Genomic DNA, 12,292 nt, shown 5'->3' with positions numbered 1-12,292 from the left:
TAAAGCAGTTTAAATCACGTTTTATATGGGTTGTTTTACCATAAATTGCACATACTTCAACAGGACAGCCTGCTTTATTAAAATTAAGATTTAATAGGCAAAGGAAAGTTACATGCTAATAATAAATATGAAATAAGGGCACACTGACTTATTATTCACTACGAAAGCTCAGACGTGTCCATTTCATAGTGAGCTGATAGTAAGTGAGTTTGAAACATAAACTACAGGTATTTGTTTGATGGGGCGAAAAAATACTTTAATGAACAACATGTCGCTAAAAATTACTTTATTGGAATGGATTTCAGGTTCCACTGCAATGACGTAAAAGTATACAGTAAACGAATTATTGCTTGAACTAGTGCTTTGAAATGAACAAATTAACCGATTCGTGTACATGAAGCGGACTTCCGGTCACTAGTGCGCATCAATGCTCTTACAGATTTCAAAATAAAAGCCATACTAGAATAACGCGGCAATCATACGAAAGGGACAGACCTTTTAAATGAAAACGCTGTTTTGTCTGTTATATTTATGCTACACGCTGCAATCAAATGTGTTAAATTGAATATAATTTCACGCTTTCCCCTCAACTGAGATATGAAATGACCACTAGAGAGCGCAAGTGCATTACTTCATGTTTAAAAGTCCTAAGTATTTGGTTTTAATTAAATATTATATTATAAACTTAATTTAGCTCAAAATGAAAACCACTTAAAGTCCATGAATTCTTACTTAAGGTGGAGCAGGTCTAAAGACCCCTTTCGATTTTTTTTTTTTTTTTTTGTGTGTGTGTGTGTAATATGACAAAAACAATATTGATGGAATAATATGATTTTTAAATTAATTGAAATTGCGTGACGCATCGTTGACCCGAATGTAATGTGCCTCTTTCTGATTAATTTCACTTACTTGCGTAATAACTTCCAGATAACAACGTCTATATTATTTGGCTATTAGTAATTGTTTATGTATATCTTAGAGCTCAGATTTTATTTCATGCATAATATCCAGTATTGTGACAATACGAACTTCAAAGACAGAGCATCTGAAAGGACTTGTTGTTTACAGTCTGAGTTAGAGAAGAGAGCTGCAGAGATCACGTGAGGAAAGACGGGGATGGAGGACTGGTGCTGTCAGACAGATGGGACTGATTGTTATTGTGTGCTGCAGGGGTTACAGTGTGTGTAGCCTCAGTCTATTTGTGAGCAGCACTACACGATTTAAACTGTAAGTCCTGTGTTTCCCCTGAAACACTGTCTGTCAGAATGTCTCTCCTTATATGAACAAAGAGGAATAAGGCCACAAATATGAGATTGAGAGAAGTGTAGACGTAATAGAAAGAGGACAGAAAAGGAAAATAAAGGGGGTTAAAGAACAATATCAAAGCAAGGAAAATGTTTCAAACTATTAAAAAGAAAAAATATGTAGCGAGAAAAAAACATTTAGATTTTATAAACTTTTTTTTTTTTTGTCCTTAAAGCAAATCTGTGATAATAGCTCACAGTGTGTGTGTGTGTGTGTGTGTGTGTGTAATTAAGGGAAACTGGTAATGTCTGCCAGGAAAAGTAACACTGCACTGGTTTCATGGCCTGTGATACTCTACAGTTAAACTCAGACAATTAAAGAACTACCACAAATGTTACTCTTTGTCAGACCTAAGTTATCATCATGGAGTAAATTATAACCTTAACCAGTGTGCAAAGTATTTTAAAGCAGGTTTGTTTTTTTTGTTTTGTTTTGATGGCAAGGGTCCCAAAATATGATGATTTACTGTCAAGAGATCACCTTTCTTAAAAAACAAAGGAGTTATTTTTTATGCATTAAAGACCCATTTATACTGTCAGACAAAGCATGGTATTAAAAAGACAACATGTTGTTTGCAAAATTAAATAGGCCTAATTGCTTTTATTTTTATATTGTTACTGTACAGGAGCCAATGCAACATTTAAAATATTATACTGATTTTGTTTTTCCAACCCATATTACACTAATGTAAATAAAATGTAATGAATCCAATTCAGTGTATATTTATTTGCAATTTATTGTTCCAGAGCTGTTGGCAGCTATTAAATTTGACAGTCCAAAAATACATTTGGTGTTTAAATATTTAGTAAAATCTTGTAAACATGCTGTGTTGGTTATGGCATATCAGTTTGAATATATGTCATATTTGATACTGTGGGCATCACTAACTTGCCTCCAACACATCTCTCTTTCGATCTATCTATCTATCAATCTTCCTCTCGTGCTGTTTTCTTTCTCACTTTACTTCTATCTGTCACACGAACTAACCTAGAACAACTACATCTAGATAAAATGCACAATGTGCAATATCCTGGTAGGGTCTTGTGAGCAGAAAGTGTTTAACGTACTGTAAACAGAATACAGCTTTTTGTTTAGATTAAAAAAAAAAACATGAATATAAAAAAACGGTATTATATTTAAAACAAATGACCTATCCCATTATTTTAATATTCCTTTTTTTTCCAGTGCTTTAGAAAGGAAAAGTTGGAGTTTGAAAAATGACAGTCTGAAATTGGCCAAAGACATTTCCAGATGCCATTTCCCCATCCTCCTGATAAAACAAGTGGCATAACACCAAAAGGAAAAGATAGTGTTAGTTCTTTTACATCATTATTTACATTTATGTAAATTCCAGAATGTTAAACTGATTTTAAACTGCATAATATTTTTCTCTTTTGCAAATCTAACCTGGATTCATTTCACAATGACATGGAGTAGCCCACTGCAGCTGAGTGCCAGATGTGGATGGTAAAAGAATGGGAAGTATATGTAGGACCTATTTAAGATCTGTAGCTGTGATTATATATAGCAACATTTATGTAGGATTATGTAGTGTTGTCCTGTTTCACTAAGTATGTGTTGCAGTGAGGTAAGATTTCATCTTAATCCTATAATTTTTAAGAAAAATAAATATGTAGCATCAGATATTATTTTGCAATCAAAATAATACATAAAACTGTATATACAAACATTATTCCAGCATCTCAATTTGTCCAAATTTCGTTCATTTTCAGTGGACTAATACCCTGGCAGTGGTCCAGACAGTGTCCTCTATGGCACATATATTCTCAGCAGTGACTCATTCTGGTGTTTTGAGCCTCCCGGAGGAAGCTCTCTTTCTCTCTCCGTAATTCTTCAAGCTGAAATACTGAGAAGAACCTCACAATGCTGCTTTGTCCCTCAAAAACACTGAAGTCATAGTTTCCCAGGCTGCTGCCCCCCCCCCCCCCCCCCGAGATGCCTAGAAGTGAAGAAGCAAGAGGAGGGGCACAGAGCTTGGTAAATTGCTTTTGCCATGAAAAAAACAAAATGAAACAGTACAATACATTCTTGTGCCCCGTAGGCATCTTCATTGCCCCAATATAGCCAATGATATTCTAAAAATGTTCCTCAGCTTCCTTCACTTTGGTAAATGAATGAAATTCAGAATTTAAGAATTGGTTCCCTTTGAGTTCATGTGCATGAATCTGAGTTGAATTGGAACCAACTTGTTTGTCTCTATCTATCTATCTATCTATCTATCTATCTATCTATCTATCTATCTATCTATCTATCTATCTATCTATCTATCTATCTATCTATCTATCTATCTATCTATCTAGCTATCGTTCTATCTATCTATCTATCTATCTATCTATCTATCTATCTATCTATCTATCTATCTATCTATCTATCTATCTATCTATCTATCTATCGTTCTATCTATCATTCTATCTATCTATCTATCTATCGTTCTGTCGTTCTATCTATGGTTCTATCTATCGTTCTAACGTTTGTTCGTTCTGTCGACTTTTGAGTCTACCGGTCTGTCTGTTGTTTTAGCTATCTGTCATTTATTCTGTCTGTAAATATATAGTTTTTTCTGTAAATCATTCATTTAGTCTACCTATTTGTCTGTCTGCCTGTCAGTTTAGCCATCTGCCATTTGTTCTATCTATCGTTATAATATTGTTGGTTGTGTCTGTCTGTCTGCTGGTCTGTCTGTTGTCTATTATATGTCTAGATTTCTGTCTTTCTTTTTGTCGTAAGTTCTCGTTATTGTTCATTCTACAATCATATCATTTATTCTTTGTCTATGTAACTATCATCTGTATTTCTTTCTGTCTCTCTAATTCTAGCTGTTGTTTGTTACAGTATAACTTTCATTCTATCCGTTGTTCGTTCAGTCTACCTGTCTGTCATTTAGTTACCTATCAGTCTTCATTCTATCCATCTTTCTATTGATCTTCAAGGGTTTTGATGTGTTTACAATAGGTTTGTTTGCAGTAATTCAAATTTAGAAACTGATTTACAATTTAAAAGGCATTTATAATTCAGTTCTGGATGTTTAACAGCCCTGCTTACCATTACTGGGCTTCTTTGATGCTTCACAAAACAAATTTGTGACCAAACGTATGGTGGCATTGATTATGATTTATGAATCATTCAAAGATCAACAATTAAGTCCACCTGAAGACTGGATATCATAATCATAAAAATACTGTTTTCAAGCTTGTGAAAATGCACTTTGGAAAGATCACGTCTTGTATATTTAACACTGCTTAAGACAATCATTGGCTACAGAATAAAGTTTTTTTGCTTGTGTGGGATAGATCAGTGAAAATGTTAACATTATGGTAGTGATATGCAAACCCATGTCTATAAATATACCACAAAATAACGCAGCACACTGCAGACACTGCTATTTCTGAAAGAAATGACACCATAGTAGGTGAGATGTAGGTCCTATGTATTTTTCACCATGTGTTGTAGTGTGAATGCTGTGTTAATGTATAGGATAGCTTGGATGCCTATTTAACTATTGATTTTGTCACTGAATTATAATCTCACATCTTATAGTGTTTTGCAGTGTCACCCAAACCACAAACCATTTCACTGAGAGCTTTTCTTCTGCACTGCAAAATTACAGATAAAATGACATGATGACAGAGCTATGATATGGGTCTCTAAAACCGCAGGTTTCAGCACTGACAGGAACTGTCAGGCCACCATCTCAGTTCTCACAACATCAACTCTTAAGTTTCAACTCTGACACCTGAATGAACAGAGCTCGTGTTTTGGACATCCTAAATTCATCTTGAGCACTCAAGGTTTTAGATGCAAAACAAATTAGATGTTAAATTAATACACATTTTAACACATCCTTTCATATTATGCAAATCAAACTAATCATGAAACACCCACAGAATGAAAAAAAATCTGAGTGGGAATTGAACATCTGTGCTGTTTCTCATTTCTTTTAAAACAAGATTGTATGCAAACATCATATATTCATATTCATAGTTTTGTACCTCACCTTTTCCTCATATATTACAGGACAGGAATGAATGTGTGTGACATGGTTTAGAAACGTGGTTTGAGCCTCCTTTCCTAGTTTTCCAGGTAACTACCACCCTTTTAACGATGTTCTTGACTAAACTGACAAATGCAGTGCTATGTTGTGATAGTGACCTGGAGACAGACTAATATCTCTTCCTTTTATTTGTGTGTGCCTGTGTGTTTTTGTGATGCATCTCATGATGCATTTTGATTAGTCAGTTGCAGTATTCAAATGACATTTCTGAATGACTATCCTCCAGCAACTGTTTCCTGTATAGTTGTAAATGACATGGTTTATTCAGCTATTATGATATTTGTGGCAGTGATGCATGTATGTACTAAAAGATAATTGTGTCAAGTGTTTGTCTGGGTCTTCACAACCTTATGTAATCTGTTGAGTGTAGCCCATAACTCTATATTTTAGCAATGAGAAAAGGGACAAAAACAAACACACTGATACCTCTGAGGAAAATTATACCTTGAGCTAAACACAAGAATGGAAGTGTAAACGAAACGCCCTGTGTGTGCCCTGGGGAGGGGTGCATATGGAACTGATTGGATTGGTTAGGGAGTGAATTCGACAATAGGAGGAGTCTCATACGACGCTCGGGCGCTATTCTGTTCTTTGCTTTGCCGCTGAGATTCTAATGCACCGGAGCCCAATCAAGCTCAGATAATGCAATCTCCCAACTCTTACTTCTAGAGCACGCTGATCTGAGGACCACACAAACGGCATGGGCACAGACGCAACGCCGCATCGTTCATACCGAAACCTCTTCTTGTAGACGGGAATTGTATTTTCTTCAGTCACTTCGGATGGCAGATCTTGAGCAAGGAGGAGCAGCCTCTCCCCGAGCCCAGCAGCTCTTCTGAACGCGAGGGATCGGATCTGAGAAAGCCCGGGGTGCTTCCAGCTGCTCTTGTGCTTCTTCTTTCCGAAGGGGAAAGTAGCAGGATTACCAGCAGATAGATGTAAATTGAAGGACACTTCTGATAGGCACTGGTGAGGAAGAAGGGGGGAAATCTGCAGACTGTGAGAGTCGGGAGCTCGCGCGCAAGGCTCAATATATCACTGGATTCTACATTTATACCTCAAGAAAAATGTCATCTCATACGAAGATCAGGAAGGACAAGGAGATCATTGCGGAGTATGAAACGCAAGTGAAAGGTTTGTATGCTTGCCGTTTAATGAATCGATCTGAGAGTTTACATGAACATAATTTCACTTGAATATTTAGATGTTTATGTCGGTCCGATTCATAACCTGCTTCTCTAAATAAACAAAGATTATTTAGTTTTGCACGATTGTGCGCAACATTAAGTCGCTGTAACGTTTATTAATTAAAATTAGTAGCTATTTTATGTCTCCACTAGCCTACTCGTCAATGTTTTTAATTTAAGTAGCATATATTTATTAAATCATTAGCCTACTTATTCATTAGATGCTAGTTGCCACAGTTATTAGGCTACTTTCTTCATTACATACTAGTTTCTTTATCTAGCTACTAGACATAACTATCCCATCAGTGATAATTAACTAGTGCATTGTTCCTACTAACAAATTTTTGCATCTTTGGTTCTTACATCAACTATTCACTTCCAACTAGTACTGTATGTATTCCTAGTTGTTGTGTTGTCAATCATGCTAGTAACTTTTTTTTTTTTTTTTTTGTATTCGTGTATTCGTGTATTTATTACTAACTACCCCAAAAGTTAGCAGTATTGATTTTAGACACTAGTGTAAATTCCATTTTCTGACTGGTCATCACATATGTAAAGAGATAAGTAATGTCACTAGTACCAGTTGGTATACTTGTCTCATAAACAGGACAACAATAATGGTTTGGCATTTGTACATCAATACCTGACTGTGTCTCATTCTCACTGTGCCACTTCTTATCCTAAGTCTTTGATTTTATGTTTGTTTGGCTGAAGTTGCATTGTGCAATAGTTGGGTGGGATGTCCTTGCTGCTTTGTAGCCATCTGTCCATTCCTCGTGTCAAAAATGTGTCCAACAATAAACAACATTAGTAACTTTGATTCTGTTGACATAGGGTGTCGTGCAGCCACAGGAATGGTTTGATATATTCAAATGTGTTTTATTGCAGTGACTCATTCGCTGTTGCACATAAATTCAAGCTATTAATGGTCTGCACATTAAGTGTTTGTGCACACATATTGTGTTTTTTGTGAAAACGAGAAGCTTGGGTGAGGGTTTTTGTTGCTGGGTAGAATGGTGTATTGTAGTGTCATGCTCTATGCACAGATGGGTGGAACTTCAAGGCGAGCTTGGTTAATTCTTCTCCTTTGTTTAGAGTTTACTGGACCTTTTTTTGGCAGATCTTGTATTGAGGGGAAATAAACAAAGATCTATATAGTCACTATGTAAAGACAAGTATTCTAGTGATTCTAGTGTTTTAGTTGGTAGTCTGTTGATGTGAACAAGATGCACAGATGTTGAATATTGTACTCCTCTGTTTACAAGATACTTTCTCCCTCAATGGACCTGAATGACAGTTGGTGTTTGACTAAACATGTCCATTCACAAAGCATTTTAGTGTCTGTAGTGTATATTTGTTGATTTTCAGACTGAGCTTTGCAATGTTTAGAAACTAACTAGGTTTAGTCTGAAAGGGCGTTACGAGCAGTTCATCATTGATTGGCTACGTGACAATGAAGGTGAAGGTTCAAAGGACTCTGGCATTGAAACGAAGCCCTGGATTATTAGTAAACCCCAGAGAAAGGGCGAATAATAACTGAGAATAGTGATTAATTATTAATGGTTAATGGTTATGGTTAATAGTACAAACACTTTACCCCATCACATCCATTTAAAATTAGTTTGCCTATTCAGCAGAGCGGGGTTTGGTAATTTCTCCCAGTTTGCTTTATTAATATTCAGTGTTTAAAACTGGCTGTCCTGAATTGCTGGGATTAAGTGTAATGGGATGCACACTGAATCTGGTGGGATTTACAAAGTCTGTTCCTCTACTCGAGGAACCCTTCACACTAAATGTCTCTGATTCTCGCTTGAGTAGTTTTGTTAAAAGAGAGTCTTGCCCCTCAGTGTTTGAGAAGGCCAGCACAGAGGGGCCCGTCCCATACTTTGGATTTACATAACTGTTGTGATCTATAATACTGCCACTCTCTTTCTGAGCAAATTCCATTAACATAAAAATGTGGACCTGCCCTTCCCCCGTCTGGAAATAAATTGTACCAAAGAATTTAGAAAATGCCCGAATATGTATAAATCCAGCTGGACTTGCTAACATTAGTTGTTGTTATACATTTTAATTTAATAGTTATTATATTATTATTAATCAATAAAATTTTATACATTTTATTTGTATTAAATAATTCTTCATAATTCAATTTTATAATACATTATTACTATCATTATTATCCATGAAATGCTCAATTTGATAGATTATTTCTTATGAAGTAGTTTATTTTATTCCAGGTACTGGTTTTATCACTGTATTTGGTTTTGGGAACATATGTAGTTTGGGGTTCTTTAAATTCAGAAGGTCACAGACCATAGTCAGTCTTTGTCAAGTCCAGATCTGGTGGTTACACAAGGGAGATGTAGTCTGGAATAGTAATGAGCTTTATCTTCAATCATTAGCCTTTTGAGCAGCAAGCTACGAATGACACAGAGTGGCTTGGTAATGCCAGATGGACCCCCATGACACAGACTGATGTTGGGGCTCTGTTAGCTAGTGGCGACCCTTTGATTTCCTCTAACCACAGTAATTTGCCATAGCAGACTGACTGGATGAAAATACAATAGAAATATAATGTGATGTGGTTAACTTGCTTATGTTATATAGATACATTTCTTTGTAACAATCAGTAAAGTGTTTGGTGCAAATGAGACTATACATTTCCATGTATCCAAATAACCATTTTCACTAATAAAACTAAATGCAAAACAATAGTGACATATTCAGATGGTGCCATTTGTCAACTCTGGTGTCATTAACACTAACTGCCCTACTGTCTGGCACCTCTCTGTTGATGTAAACCCTAGAGAACGGTGGTGAAGTAAAATATGTTAAGTGGAAATTCAGAGACGTGAGCTGGTGAACGGCTGCATATGTAATCATCACTGAACATTTCACCTACATAACGCATCAAAAAGAGGTTGGGAACAGCTGAGCAACTTTTTAAAAGATTGAAAGGACAATACATTATTTAAGAATGTAGATTGAAAAGATGAAAGGTAAATGCAAAATCAAATACAAAAAAAGACAATGAGAAAAAAAGAAAGAGGTGGAGTAATGATATTCAGTCCAATTATAGTCCTCATCAATGGATACTAACACAATCAAATCACCATGTGAATAACAGAACAGTAATCACCAAATCATCCTGATAACTTCCGTTTCTAGCGTATGAATCCCGCCAGGTAGCAATAACTCACACTGTGACAGAAGTGATTTAAATCTGCATTTCATTACGTGCTTCCTGAAACGGCCCTAAAGAGACCCAAGCATGGCATCCAAACCAACCACTGTGCAAAAAAAATAGCTTAATATGCATGCTGGTGAAATCCCGTTAAGATGATAAACAATCCTTATGAGCAACTGAGAGTAAATTAGCATAAACCCGCCCACTCCCTGCTCATGCATGTTTTCCACGTGGAACCTTGCTTAATTAAACAGAAGCATTGCGCCCCTGACACATGCACATGCAAATTGCATAATTAATGTTTTGAAATTCACAGGAGCCTTTCAAGCTGTCATGAATACAGGTGTTATGAATAAAGCTGTCATGAATACAGAAGAGGGTCAAATGCAAATCTGCTAAATGTGCTATTTGTATGTATTCGACAATCAAATAATTTCACTCACCCAGACCAAAGATCACACACTATAGTAAAATCAGACTAATAAAATAAATGAAAATAAAATAAAAAGACACTAAATAGTTGTAATATTAATAATTGTGTTGACAAAGCTCTTTAAAAGGATAACTCTTTCTTTCTTCACAAAGAGATGATAGGACAGACTGTCCGGGGTTCCAGCTGTTCTTGGAAAGTGGATGGTGATTTGTACTTTTGAGCCCCAAAATGGACAAAAAGCTTGAAAAAACATCAGGAAAATAGTCAATAGCCGTCATACACTATAATTCAAGTCTTCTGAAGCCATATAAGAGCTTTCTGTGTGGAATGTACTTGCTGAAAACCTTTCATCCTCAAATTATATTCATGTTTGCAGACAATTGGAGCCTTGAGATGTACTTCACGCCAGATTCAGCATCAGTGACTTCAAATGCTATTGGTTCTCATGTGTCTGGTGACCACAAAGAACCAATGTTCACAAGTTAACAGTCCCTGACAGTTACTGTCTATTTTATCATTTGAATAAAGAGCAGCTTGGGCATTTTGCTAAACACTTACTTTTGTAACACATAAAAGAAAATCATACTGATTTGGAATGACAGTTTTGACTTTTTTGCTCCTTGTAAAATCTCTTAGAAGATTTACTTTGGGTGATTTATAAAGCAGAGATATAAAATTGGTAAGAAGTGAAATATTATAATTATTGCAAATATATAGTTTTTACTATAATGCAGAATATATTTTTTTAAGTTTTTAAGTCATAGGCCTACTGTAGCTAATTCTTCTTTTTTTTTTTTTCCTCTGGTTTATTGATCAGTAAAGTTTTTTTTTTTAACCTTTTAGTCTAGCAAGACATATGGAATTTAAGTATGTGAGAGAATTATATTCTGAAATGTAATAAAGCTGGTTTCTTGTGAATGCGGAAAATTCTTTGCAACAAGTTCTACCAGTTTTTTGTTTAATGTTTAGCTCTTTGTCTGAGGCTTTCTCAGACTTCTTTTTGTCCCAGTCATTCAAAAGAGCTCAGTTTGAAAGAAAATGGGGTATGTAAAAAAAAAAAAAAAAAAAAAAAACAGGTTTAACTTGATGAAACTTCACCTTTAAGTTTCTTGCTTGTTATTCTCTTTACTAAGGAAACAAAATGAAAGATTCGTCCGATAACTTTTCCTTGTTGTATTTCCTCAGGTGTTAGATTCTTTCTGGACTTGAAAATACATGTTGTTGAATTGCCAGTTGACAGTTTGCACATAAAAGGCTATGTATGGTATGTTGTGGAAGGATGCTCAAACAATGTGAGATATGACACACTAGTCAAAGACTGACTGACAGTTTCTCTGAATGGTATGATTGTGGCGAAATTGCTTTAAAGGGGATAGTTGAATGCTTCGGAAATACAAGAAAAACTTTAGACAGACTAGTACATCTAGGCTTATTATTGTAACACAACTGGGAAACATCTGTTTAATTTTTTTCCCTTTTGTTTTAAATTCTTTTCATCATATGAGCCTTGTAAATTGGTCTACCTGCTCTAGAGCTCAGTTGTAGACCCCATTGACCATACATCACACAGCAGGAATGTAAATGACAGGTTAATGTGGTCCAGGCCGAGTGGCCGGCAGTGATTCATGGTCCTACCACACACAAACACACTCACAGATGAACACACACCACTCAACAGTTTGTGCAGGGCTGCTTAGTGCCGCACAGTTTTGTGATTCATAGAATGCCCTTCCCATTCACTCTCAGTGCATGCAGACAGTGACTATTGCCATAGCAACTAATATTCAATCAAAGCCTTGTGCAAGGATGTCCACTGGACAAAAACAACACTAACTGGTGTATCTATGTATTTATTTATTTACTTTTTGAAAATGACAATGACTTTTTGCAACCTAATTTAGTTTCATATTATAGGCTGGTTCATAATATCTAAAAATTTTTTTTTTTAAATAGTTAGAATCTACAGTAATATGATTTAATATTATATTTCTTATCTATTTTCAAATGTATTATACGTATTTGTTTATTTAATAATAGTAAATAATAATAATAGTCAAAAAATACATTTTTTTTTTTAGGTTAGCTGACAAAAATATATTATTAAA

General features: G+C 35.4%; 1 protein-coding gene across 2 annotated transcripts in view; it reads left to right on the top strand.

Moving 5' to 3' along the window:
- Nucleotides 1-5,924: 5,924 nt before the first annotated feature.
- The window catches only part of srgap3 (SLIT-ROBO Rho GTPase activating protein 3), an 81,400-nt gene continuing 75,032 nt past the window's right edge, over nt 5,925-12,292 (top strand). For both annotated transcript variants that reach the window (XM_052558713.1, XM_052558712.1), the window contains exon 1: nt 5,925-6,511. In XM_052558713.1, the coding sequence (XP_052414673.1) occupies nt 6,445-6,511 (67 nt within the window). In that variant the 5' untranslated portion in view covers nt 5,925-6,444. The remainder of the gene's footprint in view (nt 6,512-12,292) is intronic.

This window comes from Carassius gibelio, chromosome B6 (genome assembly GCF_023724105.1).
Source record: "Carassius gibelio isolate Cgi1373 ecotype wild population from Czech Republic chromosome B6, carGib1.2-hapl.c, whole genome shotgun sequence".
In the NCBI taxonomy this organism is placed as follows: Eukaryota; Metazoa; Chordata; class Actinopteri; order Cypriniformes; family Cyprinidae; genus Carassius; species Carassius gibelio.
Note: the sequence above shows the minus strand (reverse complement) of the source record. Positions and strands in the feature narration are given on the sequence as shown.